General features: G+C 31.6%; 1 protein-coding gene across 1 annotated transcript; it reads right to left on the reverse strand.

The window, feature by feature from the left end:
* Nucleotides 1-1,200: 1,200 nt before the first annotated feature.
* LOC137837608 (short-chain dehydrogenase TIC 32, chloroplastic-like) lies at nucleotides 1,201-26,568 on the reverse strand. The gene is made up of 8 exons (XM_068646653.1): nucleotides 26,407-26,568; nucleotides 22,079-22,310; nucleotides 21,869-21,948; nucleotides 21,509-21,662; nucleotides 13,187-13,265; nucleotides 10,168-10,252; nucleotides 1,820-1,887; nucleotides 1,201-1,632 (listed from the first exon to the last, which is right to left on the reverse strand). The coding sequence occupies exons 1-8, from the start codon at nucleotides 26,510-26,512 to the stop codon at nucleotides 1,465-1,467; spliced, it is 972 nt and encodes a 323-aa protein (XP_068502754.1). The 5' UTR covers nucleotides 26,513-26,568; the 3' UTR covers nucleotides 1,201-1,464.
* Between the last annotated feature and the right edge of the window lie 1,063 nt (nucleotides 26,569-27,631).

The following is a 27,631-nucleotide window of genomic DNA, read 5'->3' on the forward strand; positions in this document are numbered from 1 at the left end:
AGGGTGCTATTAAAAATTAAATTTAGCTTCCCTTACCTCAATTGCTTGCTTTCCAAGCAACTTCTAGAATTTTATTCCCTGCAGTCTGGATAAACTTCAAGATTTACGGGCCTAAAGCAAGTTATCCAAACAGAACAAAAAATTCAGTATATAGTAGAATAAGTTGAGAGGATTAAACTTCTCAACTAACTCCACCCAGATTGATGACTAAATCCTAAGGAAAAATAGAGAACAAAGGAACTTAGAGCAAAAATGAACTTACTCTGTTTGAAAATCTGATCGGGTAGAAATGTTCCTTAACTGCTCAGCTACAGCGTGGTATGATCAAATTCTAAAATAGATGAAGATTGGGAGAGAAAATTAGGAGAGAAGATAAAAGGGAGAGATAGAGGGAGAAAGAAAGGAAAGAAAAGAATGGTACGTGCAGGGGGAGGCAACGACTCTACTTCTTTAATTTTTTTTTATACTGTTACAAAAGACTTAAGAATTAACAAATGTGTTCAGTAGCACCCACTATCAAGAATTCAAGAACTGAAGGAAAAAATAAATTTATTACTAGTTTGTGTTGTCATGTTGGAAGGAATAACAGAGACTTAATTAGAAACATTGTCACTAAATTTGGATTGTTGTAAAAGGAAGGCAAAAGGTATGAAAATGAATATTTATTCTATTTTATTTTCCTTACTTAAATCAAAGCAAAAATTCTAAATATATACAAGCACTACACTCATCCTAGGTCTAGCTAAAGAGACAAAATGTAAAACAAAGAACCAATAAAGGCTAAAATAAGAAAAGACAAAATAGAGGTTAGACATATATACAAAGAGAAACAACTAAAAATTTGAAAAGATAAAATTAATATTAGCTTCCTTCTAGAAACATTGTCCATATGCTTTGTTATTAATTTCTATTGGTTTATATCTTTTATAAAAACTTTTCTTTCATATGAGTTCAATCACATAGTTTCTTCTATTTTATATAATTTTTTTTACTGTTGATAAAAAATTTAGTATAATAAAATCGGATGAGTTGAATAAGAATGTTTAAATGTTATTTAAATATATAAAATTTTACCTTTAATATATATATTATATTAAAATGTGAAGGAATACAAAATTAAAGATGTGAAGGAATACCAATTCTTCTATAATTATAGAAATTATTCAAATATAAATTATTTCTATAGTATAAAACATGAGCTGACAACTCACAAACTTTTCGCAATTATATAAATATATCTTACAACATTTTCAATGTCAACGTGGGCTTTGCAATAACATTTAAATTTAAATACATATTATTTGTGTAAAATCCACCCCTTATACTAAAGCCATCAAACTTTAAGCTTGAATAACACACACGACTCTCATAAGAAATAACAACAACATATGCAGATTAACATAACTACATCATTGGTATTTTTATTTACTAAAATGGTATTCCTTGAACTGACCATTGACACTTTTATTTATTTTGCTCAGTCAAATTTATGCTAAAATCCCATAGCCTCTTAGCCAAATCCATGTCCCTTCCTTGCAATGAAGCTTCTGAAACATTATTATCTGCAAAATATTTGCCATTGATTCCACTCACTTGTGGGTGCAATGCTAAATAGCATGTTGTTGATGCTCCCTATCATCATGTAAAACACAAAGATAGTAAGAAAAAACTTATATTTAATAGTTAAGAACCTAAAATTATATAATTTAAAAAAAATGCAGAAATAGAAAACTTGTTTTATATGTAAAGATAAGAGTTTTCAAGTAAATGCTTTTTCAGTCTATCAATATTCTTGGATTATTATCGTGATTTAACTTACTTGTTGCACATTTTTGAACAGAAATCCCTGTAAATTATTTACAAATGGACTTAGCATATCCTTTAAACCTGCGTAAACCATACAAATACAGATATAAAACTCAATATTTATCACTATTGCAAAAATAGTATATATAAAATATGCCTATAAAAAAAGTATAACATGATCGTTGTTACTGAACACGCGGTAGGGGGAGAAATTCAAGTTTTGGGTGTAAAAGATTAATTATTACGACAAAAAAAAGCATTAAATACAAATTAATTTTAGAAATAAATTATAATTAGTTGTTATATTGATCAAATTAGATACTATTTTGACTAAATTAGATACTAGAGACTAAAATATAATTTGTATCTAAATTAGTTTATATTATTAATAAATAGTTTTAAATTGATATTTAATCACCTATCAATGTTTTAGGTACCAACTTTAAAATCTAAATAATTCGTAGTTAACTATCTACAAATTTAAAAAACTATTAATCAATAGAAACTAATTTAGAAACCAATGATTTTTTTAGTCTCTAAAATAATATCTAATTTAGTGAACATAACAACTGATTATTTTTTTATTTCTAAAATTAATTTTTATTTGATGTTTTTTTAGTACTGTTTACATGAAAAGGGTATGTGTAGATAGTGGGATTTGTGGGGTGAGAAGAATATTCCTATGGCGATTACAAATGTATGTACTATGTAATTTAGTTGTTAAAAGAATGTTGTGAGAGAATTTAGTTATTACAAATGCGTACGACTCTGTCAGGTGGGATTTCCTATATGATATGCTGTAGAGGTTGGAATTCCATACTAAATGGATTTTATGGATCAGAGGGTGCATGGAATCCGCTTCGGTTTCTGTTTTGGTAAATGACAACCCAACTGATGAATTTAAATCGATGAGAGGGTTGAGGCAGGGTGATCCCTTAACGCATTTCCTTTTTATAATAGTAGCTGAAGGCCTTGTTGGGTTAGTTAGAAAGGCTGTAAAGGCCAAAATGCTATCAGGTGTGAAGGTTGGTAGGAATGCGGTAGAGTTGTGCATGCTCCAATTTGCTGACGATACACTTTCTCTATGTGAAGACTCCTTTCGTAATCTTGAAGGCTATTCTGAAGGGATATGAACTTGTATCAGGTATGAAGATTAATTTCCATAAATCGAAGGTGGCAGACATAAATGTTGAAAGGAATGCTATGAAATACTATGCAAAGACCTTAAATTGTACATAGATGTCGATGGCAGGTAGAATTTGTTTAATTAAATCTATTCTCACAACCTTATCCCTCTTCTATCTATTGTTGAACAAGATGCTTTGATGTCTCCAAATCATAGTGGAAAGCTTGAAGACCTTGCTGTTGTTGTGTATGTGCGTACCTAGTTGTTTGAAACTTGTTAATTCACTCCTTAAGTTGATCCAAGCTCAATTGAATCTTTAACATTTTGAAAAGATGGATTTTCTAAAAGGAAGTGAAATTTCAACAGGTTGAAATTTCGTTTTAATAGGTTGTTTGACATTTAGTAGATTTCAAACTGATTTGGACAAGCTTTGTCTTTGCCTTTGTTGTCAAAAAAATTTTAACAGGTTAAAATTTCGAAACAACAGGTTACTTGACACTTAGTGATTTTGAATGCTGTTAAATAACATTCAATCGGTTATTTCGAAAAATCAACCGACTGTTTTGCTGAAATCCTTAACAAAATGCTGTTAGGTGGTTTTTCTATTTTGAATGATTCCAACTGCTTTTGGGCTTTTGTTGTAAACTGTTTTAACCATTTGATTGAAAGATAAAAAGGTGATTTTTACGCTCCTATGTTTGAATGAAGAAAATGAGATCAATCAAAAACAGTTTTGTAGTTTTGAAAGAGCTTTGGATAATATCAAGTGTGGAATAGGATTGGGTCTTGTATTATGATCTTTGATCTTGTGATTTACCCAGGTGTTTTCTATTCCCTTCCTTCTTAATAATTGTATTTCTGTACTGGCGTTGCCAAGAAGTGTTGTGTGTTCTTGAGGGGGATCAAGATCAACATTCTTGGAGTGGTGTGTGGTTGCAAAGAGGGTGAGTGGGCTTTGTGGGATTCAAAGTCACCTCTTTGTGGTTGTGTAAGGTTGTAATCTGTGATTGATTACCTAGTGAATTCTTAGTGGTTTCTGGGACTGGATGTAGCTCAGGTGTTGAGTGAACCAGTATAAACATTCTGCGTGAATCTCTCTATCCTTACACTCTTTAAATTGCTTTAAATTTGTTTTGATAAAAATGCTGATAAAAACAACTGGTTATTTCGTAAAACAACAGGTTGAATTTCTGCATCAAGCTTAAAACAATGTTATATTTGGCTGGACAGTTTTCCATTGATTAATTCATCATAGCCTTTCACTCTACCTTCAATACTTGCGAAAATCTTTTATAAACAATTCACCCCCCTCTTGTTCTAGCCATCAATCCTAACATCTATCATTCTTTAAAGCGCCAGAATCAGTTTGTAAAAGCATCACCAACATCCAAATGAGGTTCTTGTGGGGGTGGGGGAAGGAGGAAAGATCAATATCATGGGTAACATGGGAGGATTTGTGTAAACCTAAAGAGGAAGGTGGGTTGATTTTTTAAGCATATCAGAAAGTTTAATCAAGCCCTCTTGGCTAAGTGAAGATGGTGGTTCCTAACTGAAGAGAAAAGGAAATGGAGTGCCTACTAGTTTCAAAGTATGGCTCGATTGTAGATAGAAATAGTACGCCAGTGAAGTTCCATTCCTGGTGATGGAGAGACCTGTCTAACGTCTGTCGTGGGGGAGGAGGAGGATGGTTTCAGGAAGCAATAGGCTGGAAAATAGGAGCAAGTGATAAGGTTAGATTTTGGGAGGATGTGTGGGTTGGCAACCTAAATCTCAAAACAATATTCCCGAGGTTGTATTCTTTATCACTAAACCAAGGAGAAAAGGTGGGTGAGGTTGGCGTGCAGGAAGAATCAAAATGGCGGTGGAGCTTGAGGTGGAGATGTGCCATGTTTGAGTGAGAATCTCTCATGGAGGAAGACCTTCTAAGGTACATTTCTCTAGCCAGTTTGAATAAGGAGGTGAAGGACCTCCAGGTGTGGAGGAGTGAAGAATCAAGGTTGTTCTCTGTGAGCTCAGTGTATGATCACTTCAAGTGCTTATGGAAGGTAAAAGCGCTACCCAATGTGTTGATTGCGGCTTGGAGGGTCTTGCTGGATAGAATTCCATTAAGAATGGCTTTGAGTAGGAGAGGAGTGTCAGTGAATACTCCCACATGTCCTATGTGTCAGGCTAAGAAGGATTCAAGTCAACATTTGTTCTTAGAGTGCGTATATGCACAAAGGATTTGGTCTATGTGTTTCAGGTGGATTGGCATTTTATTTGTGTAACACAATGATTTGAAGTGCCATATGAGAATTTTCATCTGGCTCAGGTGAGTAGCCAACGAAACTTGGTGTGGAAAGGTTTTTGGGCAACCATAGTGAGGTGTATCTGGGAACAGAGGAACTATGTTATATTCAAGGAAGGGGTAGTTGATGCGGAAGAGATTCTTCACATGGCACAACTTAAATATTGGTTGTGGATAAAATCTAGGATTCATTCATTCAATTACTCCTTTACGGACTGGGTCTTGAATCCCCTTCCATGCATTAAAAGCTATAAGTAAGCGTGAAGGGTTACATGAAGCAAATCTAGAGGGAAGAGGTTGACTTTAGGGGAACCTATAGTACACAAAGGAAGTTCTTTTATGAAGGGCGTTGAGGAGTCTAGGAGCATTCAAGCAGGGGGTAGGGTTTAAGTATGAATAAATAGTATGTAGGGTGTTGATGTATGTATATATGGTGTACCACATCTGTTTCCTTGCAGCAACACAATGCAGATTGAGGATTTGGCAATTGGTTTAGCTAGGTGGAGTGAACCTGAACCATTACAGCTTTGACTAATGTCTACCTAGCTCTGCTGTGAATTTTCTAGCAGTTTTAATAGGTATGAAGTAATAAGTTGGAGTCTCTGTTGGGTGTAATAGGTGTGTTGCATTTGGTTAGGTTGTGTGTTTTTGAAATCTTTGTTTTGTTATGGAATGGTGCGGTGTATAAGTGAAAGAAAAGGAGCAGATTATGGTAGGAGAGGTGTCTGACGTAGGGATCAAGTTATCACCTACAGGGTGTTGCCTCTGCTCTCTTGGTTCTGCTATATCATTCCACGTAACTCTGTAGCATAGTGCCACCAATCCCTGTTGGTTTTTCTGCAGTTGTGCGCTATCTATGATGCAAATTAGTAGAGCAGTTGCCACTGTGATGCAAGGTTTTTAAGTTTCCAACTTCAGGGTTCCTGTGTTGGTTTTTTTCACAATGTTTTCTACATTTGTACCCTACGTCTAAGGCATTTTGCAGTTATGTGCAAGTGAAGTTTTAAGGAGCTACAAAATTATACAACAGCTGCAATAAATCAACAGGGAGAATGCATTGGAGGAAGGAAGATGAAGAAGAATGAGCTCTTAGGTAAGGCTTGACAACATAGGTGCTATCAAGATTTTTCACAGTTTGAGGGCAGTTTAGTTTGTTGTGTGGGGGCAGCTATGAATTTCTTTGTATAAGGGACCTAGTTAACTTCTTTTGTAGAACATGTTTTTTGGGGAAGCCTAAGCTTATTATCTGTTATGTTATAACTGTTAGTTTAAGCTAGCTGGTAGGTTTTGATCTTGTTACTTGTAATAGGGTTGGGACACTCCTGAAGTGTCCCCTCTGTTGAACCAAGTGATGTTCAATGTTTTGAAGAATCCAAATCCTTTGAAGGATGATGAAGCCTCTGCTTTGCTTGATGCTGCTGTGCTGGTTTTAGCTTTGTTCTGGGGTAGTTCTTTGTTGTAATCAACCCTTAGATTAAATCTCAAAGCAATTAGCATCTCTTTTTTTATCAAAGCAAAATGTTTTTCAAACTAAGTTGAAGCAACCGATTGTTTTGTCGAAACAACCGATTGTTTACACTTAGGTGTTTTGAGAAAGGTTGAAAACTGTTTTTGAATGATGTTTTTGTTAAGTAACAAAACAACCGATTGATTCGAGGAAACAATCGATTGTTTGTTTTAAAACCATAACAGAAAAACTGTTTTCTTTGACTGAGCTTTAAATGCTTTAACAGAATACGCTCCAGTCATTAAATGCTTTAACCAATCAACTTTAAATGCAATTAAGAGTTTGTTAAGATTTGATAACAAACTATATTCTTAGATATATTCTGAAAAACAGTTTTGATATATTAAGAATCTTGAAACAAATTTTTTCATCTAAGAGTTTTTCAAAGAGTTCTGAGATTGCTAAAGAGTTGAGAGATTGATCAAGGTGCTGAATAGGATTCTGCTTGTATTGATTTCAGATTTCCATCTGTAACAAGTGTAATCTTTGTAAACTGCTGAACAATTCGTTTGTGTGTGTTGCTGAGATTGGCTGTGTGTTCTTGAGGTGTTCAAGACCAGCAATCTTAGTGTTGGCCAAGGAGAGTGTGTTTCTTGAGGTGTTCAAGGTTGTGATGTAAGTGATCAAGGTGTGATTGCTTAGTGGATATCCTCAGGGTTTCTGAGAAGACTGGATGTAGCTCTAGTTTTGAGTGAACCAGTATAAACAACTATGTACAATCTCTCTATCCCTATCTCTTTAAATTCAGTTTGTTTGTTGTTTGCTAGTATAAACAACCGATTGTTTCGAAGAAACAACCGATTGTTTTTCCTGGTATTACAGTTTTGCTTGCTGTTTTGGCTAACTGAATTGCTGAATCAATTGGTTTCTGAAATAAGTTCATTCTAGCTTTGAAAAGTTTGCGAAAACCCCTTTAAACCATTCACCCCCCTCTAGTTTAAAACCATCTTTTCTAACACCCTCTAATTAATTTATTCTTTGTTGATAAAAAAAAAAGAATAACAGAACTGCTAAGAGTATAATTGATTGGATATTTGTGTTGCATAAATGGTTGGATGACTGTAATAAGATTTATGCACTTGATAGAACTGTGTTACATCATTCCTTACTATTCAAGTACACAATTATTGATTGGGGATCCAAACATTTAAGGTTATGGATTTGTGGCAGAAGGAGAGAGGATATATAAAATGTGATTGGTATATAAAGTAGTTTTTATTAGTAATAAAAATTTAAAAATAGTTTCTAAATTGGTATCTAACCGTTAGGTACCAAGGTTTGAACTACTAACTACTTTATATTCTAAAAGTCTCTATTAGTTTTTTAAAGACTAATTTAGAATCTAAAATATTAGTAGTTAAAATCTTGGTAGCTAATTTAAACACTAATTTAGAAACCATTTTATAATTTTTTATTAATATTAGAAATTACTTTAGATACCAATAATATTTTAGTCTCTAAAATAATATTTAATTTAGTCAATATAGTGACCAATTATTTTTTGTTTCTAAATTTGGTTGTTATTTAATGATTTTCTTGTAGTGATATATTATGAAGGAGAAAATGAAATAATTGAAGAAGAACCTTGAAGTGTGAAATAGAGACAAGTTTTGGAACATAATAGAGATACAATAGAGAACAGTTTAAAGAAAAAAAGTTATTTGGATAAGTTTGATGAGGAAGATAATATAGAACAAAATGGGTCGAAGGAAAGAAGGGAGCTAATGGTAGAATGAAGAAAAATTAGTTGTAGGTATGAATGTTGATCAAACAAAAAGCGAGAAAATGAGTTACTAAAATAATTCAAACACAAGGTATTTCCATGAAACTATAAATTAGAGGTGGATTAAAAATGGAATAAGATATATTTAAGGAGAAAATAGAAAAAAAATAAAAAATTATATATTTAAGGAGAAAAAAGATATAAAAATAAGGCTACAAGGTGAATAAAGTACATTAAAATAGTAAATTAAGTCTTGTTGTCGAAATGGAAATGGAGGCAGATGACTAAAAACCTGGATGTGGAGGGAGATTTTGAAATCCAAATGTGGGAATTGGAGGAACATAAAGAAGGACAATAACAGTAAATATGATTCATTGTGGAGGAAGGATTTGGGAAAGGTATGCAAAACTGAGGAACAACAAAATTTGTTTGATGCAAATGTTATTTGGAAAGTGAATTTAGGAAGCACAATCAACTTTTGGAGAAATAGATGGTTAGGGAAACTCCGTTCTACATGAAATATTCTAATTGTTTTACAATGTAACTCTCAAAGATGTTGCAAATATAAATTTAGGTAGCTGGGTGAAGGAGAGTTGAACATGGGGTTTTCAGTGGAGAAGAAGATGGTACCAATGGAAATTAACTTAGGTCAATTAGTTGATGTAGGAAATAGAAAGTACTAAACTAGTAGTAGCAGGAGATGATGGTTTCATATGGATGGGTGATGAATATATTGTCAAATTTGCATATGAAGTGAAGCAAGACATATATATGGTCAAATAAGCTAATATGTATATAACATTGTGGAAAAGTAAAGTTATACCTTCAAGAATATGCTTTGCATGGAGACAGTTTCAAGTTAGGTTATCGACTAAGATAATTTAGAACATATGGGGATTACATGTGAAAACTAATATGTCTGTTATGTGCGGTGTTGAAGAAGAGACAACAGATAGGATATGGATCCGGTGCTGGAATTGGTTGCGAACAGTTATGGTTTCCAAAAAAATGTCTAGGGATCACTTCCTTATGTTTACGATATCAGGGTAAGTAAGAAAGGAAACAACATTTGGAGAAAAATGTGTCTAGTTGTGACATAATGTATTTGGAAACAAATAAACATAATGAATTTTATAAACCATTAAATAGCATTACAAGAAAACTATTAAATAGAAACCAGTTGTAGAATCTAAATAATTTGTAGCTAATTAGGTACTAATTTAGAAACTATTTATGAAAATTAATTTAGATATCAATAACTTTTTTTAGTTTCTAAAGTAGTATCTAAGTTAGTCAATATAATAACTAATTATTTTTTTTTTCTAAAGTTGATTTGTATTTAATGATTTTCTAGTAGTGTATGGATTGAAACATCGGAAGTATTTTATTTATATAATTTTCTTTTAATGATAAAAAAGTGATATAATTATAAAATAATTACATGTGAATTGTGTTTGGAAAGATGTAGGCTATTGTATTTACTAAGTTTGAATTCATCAAGTAGAACAACGAATTGAACACAATTAGTTTCTTTTTTCAAGCAATATTAATTGATTATGTACAAAATATAAGATTAAAACATCAAAAGTACATGAATTAAACTTTTGGAAGATAGTTAAAAGTAGAACATACAGATATAATTTAATTATTTAACAATTTAAACAAGGTTATGATAATTTTCATGTAGACTATTAACTTTATAAATATATTATAATTACCTTTCAAGGATCGATTATGAAGATATATATTTGTGCGAACAACTCCTGGATGAAGAGAATTGGCAGTAATATCTATTCCATCTTCCTGGACAGTTGCAATATTGAACAAGTGTTAATACATCATTTACTTCTTAATTTAAAAAATTATATAAGAAACAGGAAGAACAATCATTTATTGTTATATGTTTTCATTTATTGTCCTAACAATACATTTTTTCAAAAATAGAAAATAAAGTTTTATTAGGTTATACTTTTATTGCGAAAAATTAAAATAAATATTTCTTTGTCAAATAAAATGGCCTTTCCCTCTAAAAGACCAAAATACTAATATTAACCATATATGATTTTGCCAAATACTTGTTAATAATTACCTAAAAGGATATGCAATTTCAACATAAGCAACATCAAATTTAATTTAGTTTTTCAACATGAGATTTCACTTATCCAATCCTCTAGTAGTGAACTTGTACTATAATTATACAAAGGCTGTTTACGAATAGAAATGACACCCAATTTTAAAACACTAATAAATACACTTTTATGTAAATCACTAGCTACTTTACTTGGTAGCGAGATCCTTCACTTTATATAAACCTAAAAGAAATGTTAGGACTAGAATTGACATAATACTAATTACTAGAGAATGGTTAGATGCATCGCAAGTGCACCCTCTTTCCGAGACAGAAATATTTCAATCTTCACTATACTACAACTAAAAAGAAAATTATTCTTTTTCTTAAATATGGACCCCTCATGAAGAGATTGATTTTTTTTAAATTACATTATGTCACGTCACAATTGTAAATTGATATCTTTAACTATGCAGTTGTCAAAGTAATATTTTTCTATTTCAGATTATTTTTTTAATGTTTTGGTGGATAAAAAACAAGGTTATAGACCTAAGTCTTTTAGGATATTAGATGGTTGGTTAAAAGTAAACAATTCTAAAATGGGAAACTCTCTACCAACAAGGTTCTCTAGGTTTTGTCTTAAAAGTGAAACTAAAGGCTTTGAAGGTAAACTAAATAGTGGATTCAATAGCCGTTTGGAAGCATTAATTTGTTTATGATCGACAAAGAATAAAATAAATTAATGTGACATACTTAAGTGGTGTTCCAACCCTTATACAAAAAGGACACGTTATTAGGCTACAACCAATCCTGTAGTCCAACAAATAACAAAACAATAGCCCAATAATAACAAAACAGTTGTGTTTCAACCTTTAAAATTGGTCCAAAAGGGAAACCAATTACACATTCCTACTATATGTTTTCACAATATGAAGATACCTATAGGTTCTCCTTCTGAAGACAAAGATACACGAAACAATGTATCATATTGGAAGCATTAATGAACGATACACAAATGTTACAAGATAAATTAATGAGATAGATAAAAATGGAGGAAATACAAAGGCTTAGAGTTGAGGAATATGAAATAAAAGGAACTAGTAGGAAAAACTCTAGCAAGTGAATACATATTGTGATCATACAAAGCAAATGATGAAGAATATAATGATGGTCGAAGAAGAAATTTGTTGTGTAATGATAGTGCTTGGTGCAACGGTGCAATTATTCTTAGGACCTACTATGGTGCGGTATGTAGAATTATATGTTTTATAATGGAAGACTAACTGGTTCAATAGTTGTTTCCAAATAGCGAGGAAGAAATATGGTCATAAAGGTTGTCTTAGTTGCAACGTACCACCCTATCACACAATAAAAATGAACTTGGTTTTTTCTTTGTTTGTTGGCTTGGTTCACGATCCCTATATCAACATAGTGGTAGAAATAACAATGTTGGATACTGATAAAGAAGGAGTAAAGTGTTAGACTTTAGCCAGAGAAAGCATATCTCGTAGATGCTTATGTTTGTAATATTTTTCTAATTGATCAGTTCAATGGTTGCTTACAGTCTACAAGGTTGGATGGGAATATTCGCCTGGGTTTAATTATTTTTGCTAATTGTGTTTAGTATTAATGATGGAAGGTCCTTGTTGTTTTTTCTCCTACAATTTTTCTTTTTGCTACTGCAAGAGCTCTTATTAGGATTCTCTAATAGACTTTTGTGCAGTAGTTTTGAGAAAGTTGTACTGCTTTTAAGATTCACTTTGAGAAATAATGACTTAGTGGAGTGGAATCTTCTTATGTAAATGTTGAGAATATTGAATTTTTATAAGAAATGGATTTTGTGGGTTATTAGGTTCCTAAAATCAAACTTAGTACCACAATGAGATGTGAGGATTTTCTTGTTCCTAGTGAATTGATATGAATTTATACTAAAGTTTGTTAATATTATAGTTGAAACCACTTTAATTTATTGTATGTTTTTATTTTCTTTTTCTTATTTTTTATTACCATTCTTCAATTCATTGTGGTATTGGTTGGTTGTGATGTTCCTGTTTGGTGAATTTAGTGAAAATCCACAACACCTATCATTTATAAATTTGATACCAAGTTAATAGGTTTCCTTTGGTGGAATTATGTGTTTGCATAGTTTTGTCCTATATCTTTCTTGCGTCTTCTTTTAAATTCCAAAACAATAGTTTGGAAAAACTTCAAATAATTCAAAGAAGATTTTTGTGGGAAAAAAAAAGAAAGATTCATTGAGTAGTTGGGAGAAAGTCTATTGTACAAAAGGAGTGGTGGTATCAGGTGCAGGATCTAAGAACTTTTAACGAAGTGTTTCTAAGAAATTAATGCAAATGGTTACTACAATTTAGAGGAAAAACCCTACGGTCCAGAATCTCAGATTCTAAGTATAGAGGGTAGAAAAACATGTTAGTTGGTATTTATTTACTTTTAAAAGTAAATAAAACATAACCACTCTTTCTTAGAGATTTTTAGTATGTACAGATAGAAATTAAGTTTTTTCTCTTCTGATTTTTATAAAATGGTTTGGTATTAATTACGATGTCTATTGTTGATAAAAAAAAAATAAACAACAACATTGTTTCATCATAGTTAAAAAAATATATTAATTAATCAATTGAAATAATGAAATTTTACTATGGTAAAACCTTGAAACGTCTTGCAAGTTCTTTGGCATGTAAAATGTTAGCAAGCTTCGATTGTCCATATGCACGCCAATTGTTGTAACTGCACATAAGAAAGTAAATGAATTATGAAAAACACAAATATTTTTCCATTTTAATTATTGTATTTTTGCATGATGACATGTAAGAATCATTACTTATTTATTCATTTTTTTCTCATAAAAGAATGTTTACAAGTTGAAATCTTTTTATCTTAAAAATTATAGAAATATATTATAAATGATAAGGAAATGAGTTTTGTGTAAGTAAGTCATCAATAAGTATTAAGTTAATTTTAAGCCCAACTTAACCTCATAAAATCGACTTTTTCCAACTCATGCGTGGGACTATATATTTATGGGTGGTCCGATAGTGACCCGATAGCGGGTGGCCTGATTAGTCCAACAAACTCTTGCTAGGATAGACTCTAAATGACTCTGATACCATATTAAGAAGTGAATTTTAAGTCTAACTCAACTTATAAGGTGAAGTTTGCACCCACTTATATATTATTAAATGTCTTTATCTCTAATCGATGTTGAATCTCCATCAATAAGAAATATATTCAACAATTAGTAAGAAAATTACCACCAATAAGGAAAATTAATACTAATGGTTATTTTAGTTGTGGACGTTAGATCAAACTGAATAAAATCAATTTAGTTCATCAACCAAAAAACATCACTATATTGATGTTTGTTATGTGACACTTTTGTTGAACAAAGGCTTTGATGACTCCAAATCTTGAAGAATTATGTGAAGTTCTGCTGCTGCTTGTTTTGTTGGGTATTGTGTAGTGTTTGAATTTGTAATCCACTTCAAAGAATAGATCCAAGGGCATTTGATCTTGAAACCTTTTAAAAAAGATAAGTTTTCAAAGTTAAGTGGAAAATCAACCAGTTGATTTATCGTTTCAATCAAGTGTTTTTACACTTAGAAGTTTTTTAAAGAGTTTGAAACAATTTGACTTTGGTTGACTTTGCTGTCAAACCAATTCAATCGCTTTTTCGATAAATCAACCGATTGATTTTTGAAATTTCTTAATAGAGTTTTGTTAAGTCTGTTAAATTTGTTTTGGCTGGTTTTCAAACTACTTTGGCTTCTGTTTTTAACGATTTTAACGACTATTTGGAGGTTATAAAAAGGGTTTTATACTCCTAGCTGAATATACTTTTTCAATAGACTTAGATTGCCTTTTTGAAATCAGGTTTTTCAAGATTGACTAAGGCTTTGTACTTTTCTTCAAGAGGAATAGGACTGTTGTGTGTAAAGTCAATTTTTCAATTTTGTGAATTGATTCAGGTGTACTCTTTCCTCTTCTTTTAATCTTTGTACTTCTATAAGGTAGTGTGATACAGATCAATAGGGTTTTCTGATATGTGTCGTGTTTGCAAAGAGAAGGTTATGTTCTTGAAGGGTTCAAGAACATCTCTGTTGTCTGTGTTGTAAATCAAAAGAATTTGATTTGTTAGTGAAATTTCCAGGTGTTTCTGGGGACTGGATGTAACTCTTTGATAAGAGTGAACCAGTATAAACCTGTTGTGTTAATTTGCCTTCCCCTTATCTCATTTAAATCTGTTTAATCTTTGTTTTTATACATTGCTGATAAAAACAATTAGTTGAATCGAAGAAACAACCGATTGATTTTATGGAATCAAGTTAAAAACAAATTTGATTTTGGTTGAACTTGCTCTGTATCTTTGATTTTGCTAGTGACTTTCATAAAACCTTCAAAGTTTGCGAAAATCTTACATAAACAATTCACCCCCCCTCCCCCCCTCTCTTGTTTTAGCCCTAACAATATGCATAAAGAGCTAAGATCTTGAAATTTACTCAAGTTTTTCGATCCTAAAATCTGTTTTCATGGCTGAAAACTACCCTTTGGGGAGGGTGCATATATTAATAAACCACCTTTGTTTTGTGGTTTGAATTATTTATTTTGGAAGGTTAAAATGAAAATCTTTGTGGAGTCTTTAGATAAAGGGATTTGGGATGCTATTGAAAATGGTGCTTTCATTCTAACTATTGAAAAAGATAATGTTTCTGTTGAAAAACCTTGGTCCTAATGGACCGAGTCTGAAAGTAAAAAGGCTAAATTTGATTGGATTGCCAAGAACATTATAACATTATAGCAAGAAATTTAATGATTTTAACATTAACAAGTATACTTGCTTTGGGTGTGGTGAACAGGGGCATATAAAGGCTAATTTCCCAACAAAGACAACAAAAATAGGGAATCAAGCAGGAGGTTTGAAAAGAAAGGAAAATCAAAGAAAGCCTACATTGCTTGGGATGATAATGATGCTTCTCCTTCAAGGTCTTCATCAAGTGAAGATGAAAAGGCAAATCTATGTCTTATGGCTAAAGGAAAATTCGTTTCTAGTAGTGTAAGTTCAAGCACTTCCATCAATTTTGAAAATTATAGCTAACTTCTTGAGGCTTTTAAAGAAACTCATGAAGAAGTTAACAAATTGGCTCTCTTAAACAACCGTTTGAAAGACTTAAATAATTGGTTAGAAAACAGGGTCAACACATTAGAAGAAGAGCTTGTTAATTCTAAAAAGGATTTTAAAATCTGGAACTGATCTACAAGAACTCTTTTTGTGAATGTGAGTCAAGGTTTTGTGAAAATTGTGAATCTCTTGAAAAGAAGGTTCACTATCTTGTTAAAAATGTGGATAAGCTTTCCAAAGGAAAATCTAACTTTGAAATTGTTCTTTTATGTCAAACGTGTGTCTTTGGTAAAGCTGGATTGGGATTTAATCCTCACAACAAGCAAAAAACAGTTTCAAAACCTTTTTCTACATTTTTTGAAAAACAACCGATTGAAAAGTCGAAACAACCGGTTGTTACATGCTTTTACTGTATGAAAAGAGGCCACTCTGTTAGGTACTGCAAAATTTGAAATTTTTCAGTTCCTAAAGGTATTTTAAGAGGGGTTCCTAAGGTTTCTAAGGATTCTAAAGTTCCAGTTAATCCAGTTGCTACTCATGAACCCAAATTCAAAAAGGGACCAAATCTTTCCTACTAAGATTTGTATCTTGCAGGGATTCATGAATGTTTAGGTTCTTTAACGAAAAGGATGATGCCTCAATTGAAAAGAAATCTAGTGTTTATGCTTTGATGGCTAATCCTATGAACAAATATATTTTGTGTTGTATAATACTACTGTCATAAGTGTTAAAATACTCAAAATATTAAAACTCTTATCTCTCACTATGTGTACATGATTCACTGTAATTTGATTAATTGAAGTTTTTTTTTTCTTGTGGACATCTATTGTGAAAATATATCTACATAATGGTTTATGAAATCATTAAAATGTTTGTTCAACACTGCCAAAGTCTTTTTTTATTTTATTTGTAAAGTTTTTTTCTGATGCAGAAAACAACCGATTATTTTCACGAAACAACTGATTATTTTCTCTCTATCAGTTTGGTTTGAAAGATGTTTTGAAACTTTGTCCTTTGGTACAATTGTTTCTCTTAAATCCAAACTGTAATGGTCAAAATTGCATTTATCATGGCTTTGATTTTGCTCTGAAAGGAAGTTATGTTGGTCATAAATGGAATATATTCCATATCTTCTTGGAAATTTAAGAGTTTTTATGATTAGTCAATTCTCTAAGTGTTGGTCATGTGAATTCTGGTCAAAGGCTGACGTGGGACAATTATTTCTTTGAACAAATTATTTTTCTTGAAGAAATCAACCTACTAAAAGCCAAACTTTGTAACTGCTTTTACTGCTATATAACCACATTTGTTCAGTTGTTTTTCTCACAGAATCAACCTATGGATTATTCCTCTGCCTTCATATCAAATCTTTTGTCTCCCTCCTTTTGCTTATGATATTTCCTCCCTTCTCCATGGAATCAACACCTCTTCCCTCTAAAAGGATGAAATCCAAAGGAGTAAAAAGGAGCGGTCGTTTAGAAAGTTGGTTTGTTGGTGAAAATCAAAAAATCAAAAAATATCTTCATGAAACCAACAGAAAAGCAATCAATAATCCAAAGCTTATCACCTTCAACTAGTTAAAAGAGCAGAAACTTACTGAAGTAAGGAGCATGCTAAAGGAACAACAGCTGAAGAGGTTTCTTGAAATGTCTGGAAACATTTATCCAGACTTGGTAAGAGTTTTCTATACCAATCTACAAATTGTTAGTGATACTATCAGCTCACATGTAAAAGGAGTTGATATGGAAATAACCCTTGAAGTCTAGACTGCGATTGCTGGACTGAAGTTTGATGGATTAAGAATAAACAAAGGGAACACTGGAGTTGTTGAAGACTTCAACAAAATGCAGTTTTATAGAAGTTGCTTGAAGAATCCTCAAACCAAAGTGGGGAACTTTTCGGTGGGTGGCTTAAGACTTAATGAAAGGCTTATTGCCTTTATTGTCTCATGGATGCTAACACTAAGGGGGAGCAACCACTCCATGTTGACTTAGGAAGATCTTGTCCTCATCTACTGCCTAATGAACAAGGTCAAGATCAACTGGATTCACATCATCAAAGAACATATGCAAAAGTCTATGAGGTTAAGTGTTATCACTACCCCTATGCTATCCTTATTTCTAAATTTTTGAATTTCTTTGAAGTTAATCTTCAAGAAGAGCTAACTAAGGTGGTCAAGGGATCACATGAAATTAACAATGGCTCTCTAAGCAAAATGGGTTTCACAAAAATTGGGGGAAAATGGGTCAACAAGGATGGAGATCAAGTTGGATCCTCTAGTGGAGCTCATGCAGAAGATGGTGATGAAGAGCAAACTGATGTTGTTGTCGATGGTGGTGGTGCTGGATTCCAGGCCAGAGAAGAGGATGTTGGTCCAAGTGTTGGAATCATGGGAGATCGCATCACCTCTATAACACCATTTGAAAGATTGGTGTTAAGAAGAATGAATGACCTTGCTGATGAACAAAGGAGCCACCATGAGTTTTGTGTGGCACGTTTTTAGAGAATTGATGAAAAGATTTAAGCTGTTCAAAATCAACTTGTTGAGCTTCAATATGGAAGAGATGATTGAAGTCTTCAATGCTTTATTTCCAAATTATGTTTAATATGCTGAACAATATTTTAATTTTTTTTTGTCTTACTCTATTTGTGAAGACAAAATAGGAGGAGATATATATGGTTTTATGTGTTGGTTTTATGTTGAAACAATTTGACTTTGGTTGACTTTGTTGTCAAACCAATCCAATCAGTTTTGTTTCTTAACAGAGTTTCTCAATGGATTAACGGCTTTTTGGAGGCTATAAAAAGGATTTTATACTCCTAGCTTAATATACTTTTTTAAGAGATTTAGATTGCATTTTTTAAATCATGTTTTCCAAGATTGCCTAGGCTTTGGACTTTTCTTCAAGAGGAATAAGACTGTTGTGTGTAAAGTTAATTTTTGAATTATGTGAATTGATCCATGTTTACTCTTTCCTCTTATTTTAATTTTTGTACTTCTATAAGGTTGTGTGATACAGATCAAGAAGGTTTTTTGATATGTGTTGTGTTTGCAAAGAGAAGGTTGTGTTCTTGAAGGGTTCAAGAACATCTTTTTGTTGTGTGTGTTGTAAATCAAAAGAGTTTAATTTGTTAGTGAAATTCCCAGGTGTTTCTGGGGACTAGATGTAACTCTTTGTTAAGAGTGAACAAGTATAAACCTACTGTGTTGATTTCTCTTCCCTTTATCTCATTTAAATTTGTTTACTCTTTGTTTTTATACACTGCTGACAAAAACAATCGGTTGAATCGAAGAAACAACCGATTGATTTTCTGGAATCAAGTTAAAAATAGATTTGATTTTTCCTGAACTTGCTCTGTATCTTTGATTCTGATTATGACTTTTATTAAACCTTTAAAGTTTGCAAAAATCTTGCATAAACAATTCAACCCCCCACTTGTTTTAGCCCTGAAATTCTAACAACTTTAGTTGTCATTAAGAATAGTTTGATGTTATTTCTTTTTTGGCCGTTATAGCGGAAAAGTCATGAACCTATTTTATAAAATTTTGTATAAGAATTTTTATAAGAGAAAAGTAAGAATAACATATTGAAAATGTCTTCTTCATAAATTTAAATTCATTTATACATAAGTTAATTTATAGAAATTTTTCATATAAATTTTCCAAATTTTACTTTTAATTTATGCATAAAATAATTTTATCTTATAGAAAAATCAATTTATTTTGTACTTTATATATTTGTTTTATTATTGTTTACTAAGATACTCCTATAAAAAAAAGTCTCAGTAATTAATATGTTATTGATATTGATATTCAACTCAATTTTTTAACAATGTTTTTATTCAAGTTTTGCTGAAGAAAAAACAATATTTAGGATAATGGACATGTTAAAAGTGATTAATCAACTCTTTTTAGAGTAGATAGAGGTTCAAGACTAGACTAGTGGCGAAATGGTTTAAATGAGTTAAAGGGGTAGTTTATAATAAGATATTCTCACCTTTGGTAAAACTTTGTTCAATAAGGATTTTGATGTCTATTATTAACCTATATAATCTGGTGTTGGGACAGTTAGATCTGAAGACAACTTTTTTTGCATGGAATCTTGGAGGAGACCGTCTACATACAGTAATCTGGAGGGGTTTGTTGAAGAAGAAAAGGAATGTATGTCTCTTGAAGAAATCATTTTATGGCTTGAAACAGAGTCCAAGGTAGTGGTACAAGAGATTTGCGGACTTCCTAAGGCAAACGATGTTCTAGAGGAGCATTTATGATAGATGCGTCTACATCCTTAAGAAGAAAAGTCTATATTTATTTTTGGTCTTATATTTAGGCGATAGTATTATAGCCAACTAATATGAAAATGAATTGAAGGAGTTCAAATAAAAATTAAGCTTAGAGTTTGAAATAAAGGATCTTGGTCACACAAGGCGAATACTAAGAATGGACATACAAAGGGATCAAACGGTTGGAATATAGCATCTATCTCAGTAAGGAAACTTGCAGAAGGTGGTTGAGAGGTTTAGGATGCATGAATTTCAACTTATGTGAACACCTTTGGGACATCACACAAGGTTCTCAATTACCTAAGTTTCTATTATTATGATAGAAATGAGAGAGATGAAGACTACTACATTGTATGAGATGATCTATGGCAGACCATTTTGGAACATGCTATTAATGTTGTTATAACGTTCATGGTAGGTCCTGAACTTCTCATTGGGAGGCTTTAAAGTGGGAATTGAGATATTTGAATAATGGAACAATATCATCTATTCTAGACGATTTATGCATAACAAACATGCTATATAGCAATTTGTAAACGTTGATTATACAGGGAATGTTGATAACAGAAAGTCACTTATGGGTATCCTTTTCCATTGTTTGGTACTGCAATTTGTTGAAAATACAGTTTGCAATCAGTGGTGGTTTTATCTACTACCCAAACAGAGTATATCGTGCTCATAGAAGAGGTGGACAAGCCACAATGGTTGAAGGGGATGATTGGAAAGTTGGGTATTGTGCAAGTCTGTGTGACTATTTATTATGATAGTTAAAGTATCATACATCTAGTTGATCATTGAATCTACCATGAGAGGATGAAAAAAATAGACGTTAGACTGTACTTCGTGAGTGACATTGTTGAGTCTATGGAGGTTAGAATAGAAAAGACGGACTTGGAGGAAAATCCTACATATGTTTACAAAGTCCTTCCCAAGATCGAGGTTCAGACAATGTTTGGAGTTGATTAAGAAAAAGGAACTTGATATTGGAAGCCCTTCCATAATTTGGAGTCAAGGTGGAGAATTGTGATGATGTGCAACAAACAATCTTCTGTAGAGATCATTCAGACGATTAGACCATCTGATGGAAGAGAGCAGAAGACCATCTACTAGAGACCGTCTAGGAATGGTTGTAACAGACCGTCTAGTATAAGTATTTATTAGGCTTAATATTGTCTTAATAATTTTTTATTATTCCTTTATTTTAGGTTCTATATATAAATATCGTTATGAGTATGGACTGTACACTCTAAACTTATTAGACTATGTGTATAAAACCTTTTTGTGTTAATAAAAGTGTTTTATTTGTTCTTCTTATTTGTTATTGTTGATAACCTAACAATTTCAACTTTAAAGATCTCTCTTAAAATATCATTTTTTTTGTTTGAGAAAAGAAGGAAAGTTTGGGAGAATTTTAACTAGGGAGTGTTAGATTTCAATTTTAGCACCCTTTCTCATAAAAGCATTAACCTAATTGATACTTAATAAAAAAATATCTTTTACACAACTAGCATATGGTGATGATTGAACTACCTAGATTAAATCTACTTCATAGATTTGAACTACCTTTTACCTTAATGGATCATTAATTTTTTCAAAATGGATTCCTCCATGATACGTAAATCGATGACCTGTTGAAGAGACGTTAACAATTCTCCCTTTTACCTTACTTTCTCCTGTTGTTTTCTTCATATTATCCAACAACAGATTTGTTAGATGAAAATGACCTGTAAAATTATGTTGAACAAAATTAATAGATTGATACTATTTGGAAAATTTCTCAACTTTATAGAAATAACAAAGTTATTAGACATTTTATGACAAAGTGTAAAATGAATATGCATATATTTCATATGATAATTACTTATAACCCCAAACACACCCCAATATCATAAAAATTAATGTAATGAAACTTATATAAATTCAAACATACCTAAATAATTTATAGCAAATTGAAGTTCAACGTTATCCGTGGATAGCATGAAAGGGACTGCACAAATCCCTGCATTGTTTCTTAGAATTACAAAAAACAAATAAATTATTATAATTATTACTAAATTATTTCAATGAGTGATCACGATTAATTATTTTGAAGGATATATGAAATAGTATATGAAAGAAAAAGTTTAATAATGGTGCTTACATCAAAATATTCAATGGAAGACGAGTTGAATTAAACTCAGTTGCAAAATTTTGAACAGACACCATTGAGCTTAAATCTAACTTCATCACATCAACTTTAGCTGTTGGAATTTCCTTAAGTATTGATTTCTTCAAATTATTTGCATCAATCATATCAATCACTCCCATAATCACATGCACACCACGCAATGCAAGAACACGAGCAGTTTCAGCACCAATACCACTTGATGCACCTATTGTGCTTTCAAACAACAACAACTACAATTAAAAAGTGTGTGTATGCAACAAACAAACAAAAAAGAATAGTTTTTTTTTTTAATTTTATTTAATATATATACATTATCAAAATTTAAATTCAAGAAAATATGACATTTTCTTAAAAGATAGTCTTGTACCTAAGTTGCATAGTGCTGAACTCAGTTAACATCTAAGCAATTTTGGCTAACCCTCAATTGTAAGGTTGAGGTAGTTTGTTTGGAAAATTATGTCTTAGACCCAATTTGAAACAGTTACTCCCTACCTTGTTCAATGATTTCCACTTGCATTGGATGCATATTGTTTTTCTAATTAAGTGTTTTTCTGTCTAAAAGCTTTTATAATTTAAGGGTTTAATTTAAGTTTTAAGTCATTTAAGTATTTTTTTATTAAGTTTTTATTAAAAAAATTGTTTTAATGAGTACTGAGAAGTGGCTAATTTCAGTAATATTTTATATTAAAATATAGGCACTTATGAGTATTAATTGTTAATTTATATATAAAATAATTCCTAATTTATGAATAAGAGCATTTTATTCCCAAATTTGGTGTTAATTTCAGTTTTCTAGGGTAGAATGGAGATTTGTTCTAAAGAGGAATGATATAAGCTAAAAAGAGAAAGTTGGAAGGTCTCAGGATGTATAAAAGTGCCAAAAAAGCCAACTTTGCAACAGGAGATCTCGCTTGAGCAGGAATGCTCCAAGGGCGTTTTCGAAAATCGACGCCTTTCTCGCTCAAGCGAGAATGTGTCAGATTAATTGGGCTAATTTTATGTTTTATGAACCAACCCATCAGCGTGACGTAGGAAGTCACCTAACTCTAGTAAATTAGATTAAATAGGGGGCTAGAGGCTCAACCCTAGTGTGCCAGATCGAGAAGAAAACATCATTGAGTGATTTGTAACCAATTGGGAGAATGGAAGGTGCTAGAAATATGCGTAGCTAGTTCTACCATTTGGGATTGTGAGTAATCTGTTCGAACTCTTATGTATTGAGATGATATTTAAATATGATACAATATTCTATTCTTGATTGATTATTGGTATTGTTGTTTTGCTTCTAAATAGTTGTGACATGTTTGAGAATCTTAAATTTGACTGGAAAGTATTTTTAGGGTTCTCACCTAAACAACAATAATTAACATATTTGAGTGTTAGGAATAGACTTGAAATGTTAATTGTTATTAACGTCTAAACGTGATTATAAGTTGTTTTTGTAAATATGCGAGAAATCGATATTTAGGAAACATTCTTAATAATTTTATATGCGGGGAATCAGTGTAAATGACTTTTCTACGGGCATCAATTTCAACCAAAGAACATAATGTTAACATGCTAATCAAAATACATTAGAGTGAGAAAAGATGAAACATAATCCCTATTTTTCCAAATTGAAGCAACCAATTTTTTTCTATTTTCTTATTGATCATCGCCAACATAACCACTTTCAACACACTTTTTATTGTTTTGTTTTATATTTAGCGAATATTCTACTTGATAATTCAACTGTTCCTCATGGGATCGATATTCGTCCTTAGGGACAAATTATTACTTCTGACAATGTGGTGCACTTGCCATAAAAGTCATCAAGTACTTAAAAAATTTATATTTTTCATTTGAATTTGTGTCATTTAATTTTTCTATTCGTTAGGTAACACAAGTATTATCTTACTCTGTCATCTTGCTTACTTGTATTCATGTGTTAATAAATGTGAGGTTTTGCAGTTAATATAAAATGATATTATTATTAATGTAAAACAAAAAAGTGACTTGTATTGATTTCATTGAAAATGTGTTGATAAGAATGTTGTCATACTCCCTTATGGCTTCCACATCATCATGACCAAAGAACCGTCGTCATCACCTATAGGTTACGATATTGGCCTTTTGGTCATTGTAGGTGACAACAATGATCTTTTGGTCTCTATAGATGATGATGTGAACGTCATCGGGGAGCATAACGATCTCAATATCTAACACATTTTCAATGCAGTAATAGTCACTTGTCATTTTACATTAACCGTGATATCATTTTATATTAATCACAAAATATCACATCACATTTCTTAACACGTGAAGACCAGTAAACAATATGATGGAGTAAAATAACAGTCATGTCACTTAATTAAAGGAAAAATTAAATAGCAAGGATTAAATTAGAAAATATAGAAATTGTGACTACTCAGTAAAAAAAAACAAAAATAATAGAAACTCAATTAAAAATACTCAAAATTATAAGGGAATTGAAACTTAACTAAGCCTATGGGGGAGTTTATTGGGGGTTTCTCTGCATTTCTTAATATTTAGACTACTTTGATTGTTGAGTTTTATGGAATTATATATGCTCTGAAGGAAGTTCAAAAGATGGGTTTACTAATGTATGGCTTGAATGTGATTTGTCTTGTTTTGTGTTACGTTTACTGCTAGGACTACTGTTTTTTGGATGCTTCATAATCGATTGAATACTTGTCTTAATTATTATGGGAAAATCAGGTTTAGGGTTACTCATATTTTTCGTGAAGGGAATGCGTTGGCTAACTTAGGATTTATTCATAGAGAATAATATCATTGGTATAATAGGCTTTCATCTAGTTTGTTCATGGAATTCTTTATGAATAGGTATAATTTACCTATGTATCATTTTTATTAACATATGGGTTTTGGTCTAGTCCCCCATAGTTTTATTATATTTTTTTTTTCTTTTTCCTTTTTGTAATAATATTTTTTCGTGTGATATCAGATGATTGTTGTTACTTGAGGTGCCATCATAACTGAGATGTCAAGTTGCATAGTGATACCTATTTATAAAAAAAATAAGCCTAATTTAATTAGATAAAAAAATTCTCCCATTTTTACGAAATTAAAATAAAATCAATTTTAGTTATTTTTTGTTTTAAATAATTTTATTTTTAAAATTTTGTATTTGAATAAAGACATTTAAATTTATTAAATTTATGGTATCAAATATAAAAATTTATTTTCCTATTAAATATTTTAATAAATTAAAATATTAGTTAGAGAGTTATTTAATCAAGGTCTACAAGCTTTTTTAAGTTGACTTAGAAAAAAACCTAAATTAATATAGATTAGGTTTTTTTACAATATTAGTTAAAGTTGTTCTAAATTATTTCAATTACTAATTAAAGTTATTTTTTTACAATGTGTCCCCAAACTAACATTCACTAACACAATCTTAAACAAAATAATGAAAAATATTTTTAAATTAACATCTAATTTTAGCTAATAAAATTTTAATTATAAATCATTTTAAAATTTAAATTAGTTACTAATTTAATTAAAGATGGATTTAAAATGTATAGTTAGTAAATAAAATATTAATTAATGTAAACTTTTAATTTAAAAATTTGCTTATAAATTTTATTAATAACAAAAATTACTTTAAATATTAATAATTTTTAGTTTATAAAATAATATTAAATTTAATCAATATAATTATTAATTATTTTTATTTTAAAATTAATTATTTGATAAAAAAATTAGTTAACACATCTAATTAACAACTTGATGTGGATAATCAATATTTTAATTTAAAAAGAAAATATATCATTAAAATATTAAAATAATAAGTTGTGAAGGTATTAATGCTCTATTTTTAAATATTTGAAATTTATTTTTTATATGCATTATTATTTTTTCATTATCTTAATACATTTACTCGTGAAATGGTAGCATGTCTCCCCTTTCGCGTAAAAATCAAGGGCGATGGTTTGAGAATACCATGACAGAAGCTTACTATCGACTTTCATTGAAAAAAAAGACATAATTAAATTTAGTCTCTGAGGTAAAAAGATCAATGCATTAACTCTTTACTCAAGGAAAAATGATTCAGTGAAATTCTAACAGAAATTTAATTTTCAATGACTAAATTGGAGAGACAATCTGATAAAAAAGTATTTCAAATATTTGTTTATTAAAATCTAATTTTATTTTTTTATATTTCATAAGATAATAATTGTTTCTTTACCTTTTTCTTTAATTAACATGTAATGATATGAAAAATATGATGAGTGTTGAATAGAAAATGAAAAAGCAGTGAGAAAGAGAAAAAGAGCGACCTGTGACAATTGCAGTGAGAGCGGTAGCATGGATCCCTTGAGTAACTTGGAGTGCAGTGGAAGATGATGAAAACCCAGAAACTCCTTTTCTACTCAATCCCCACATTTTTCTTTCCTGCGTCAAACTCGCTATGTTGTATCTTCTGTATATTGATTGCAGGAATGCAGAAGCAAGCAGTTGCTGATATATATATAAATATATGTGTGTGCAGGAACATCTACACAAATCATAAATGTTACAGCTAGATACCCCTCCATTGTGAATATTTTATTAACATTATTTACATTATAAGAAGGGGTGGTCAACTCTAGATGGAATCTAGATCTAATAAAATGATTTGGATTCCAAAATTTATATTATTTTAATTAGATTAAATTTATTTGAATTTTTTCAAACTCAATTAAAATAAATTAAATCTATATTAAATTTACTTTATTAATTAAATTAAATTTATTTTATTAATTAGATTAAATCCATATCGATTTGAGTCTTGATCGATTCAGTTTGAAACAGATCCGAGAACCTAGTCGACTCGGTTCGATAAGGGTCCAGACTGACTCGACTCAATCTGGACCTGAGTCGACTTCGCTTAATATGGGCCCGGTCTCGACTCAAACTTCATCCGAAGGGACTCATCAAGACATGGGTTCGAGCTGACTCAACTTGATATGGGCACGGGCTGCCTCGGCTCAACATGGACCCGGACCGACTCGACTTCAGCTCTAGCCGACTCGACTTGACCTGGTCTTGAGCCAGGCCGAGTCGGATCAACATAGGTTTGAGTCGACTCGGATCGATAAGGGCCCAGACCAACATGGCTCAATATTGTCCCCGGCTGACTCATATCGACATGGGCCCGAGTCAACTCGAATCAACATGGGTCTGAGTCAACTCGGATCGACACGGGCTTGGGCCGACTCGTCTCTATATGGGTCCGGATCGACTTTGCTTGACATTATCCCAAACCAACTCGACTTCGACCCGGACTGACTCGACTCGACATCAGCACGGGCCGCCTCGACTCGACTTGGGCTCTAGTCCACTCACCTCGACTTGGGCCCGGGTTGACTCGGGTCGACTTTGTCTTGGGCCAACTCGACTCAATTTTAGCCTGGATCGACTAGACTCGACTTGGGCCCGAACCGACTCGGCTCGACTTTGACCCATACTGACTCAGCTCGACTTGGGCGTTGGCCGACTCGGATCGACATGGACTCTGTTCAA

The sequence above is a fragment of the Phaseolus vulgaris genome, chromosome 4 (genome assembly GCF_000499845.2).
Source record: "Phaseolus vulgaris cultivar G19833 chromosome 4, P. vulgaris v2.0, whole genome shotgun sequence".
Classification (NCBI taxonomy): domain Eukaryota; kingdom Viridiplantae; phylum Streptophyta; class Magnoliopsida; order Fabales; family Fabaceae; genus Phaseolus; species Phaseolus vulgaris.

What these genes read in the sequence shown, in the direction of transcription:
- LOC137837608 (XM_068646653.1), bottom strand. Translation starts at nt 26,512, where the DNA reads ATGTGGGGATTGAGTAGAAAAGGAGTTTCTGGGTTTTCATCATCTTCC. An exon ending in TCATAATCGATCCTTGAAAG is followed by an intron (nt 1,888 to 10,167) that starts GTAATTATAATA and finishes TGGTTTACGCAG; the next exon opens with GTTTAAAGGATATGCTAAGT. An exon ending in TGTTCAAAAATGTGCAACAA is followed by an intron (nt 1,633 to 1,819) that starts GTAAGTTAAATC and finishes ACATGATGATAG; the next exon opens with GGAGCATCAACAACATGCTA.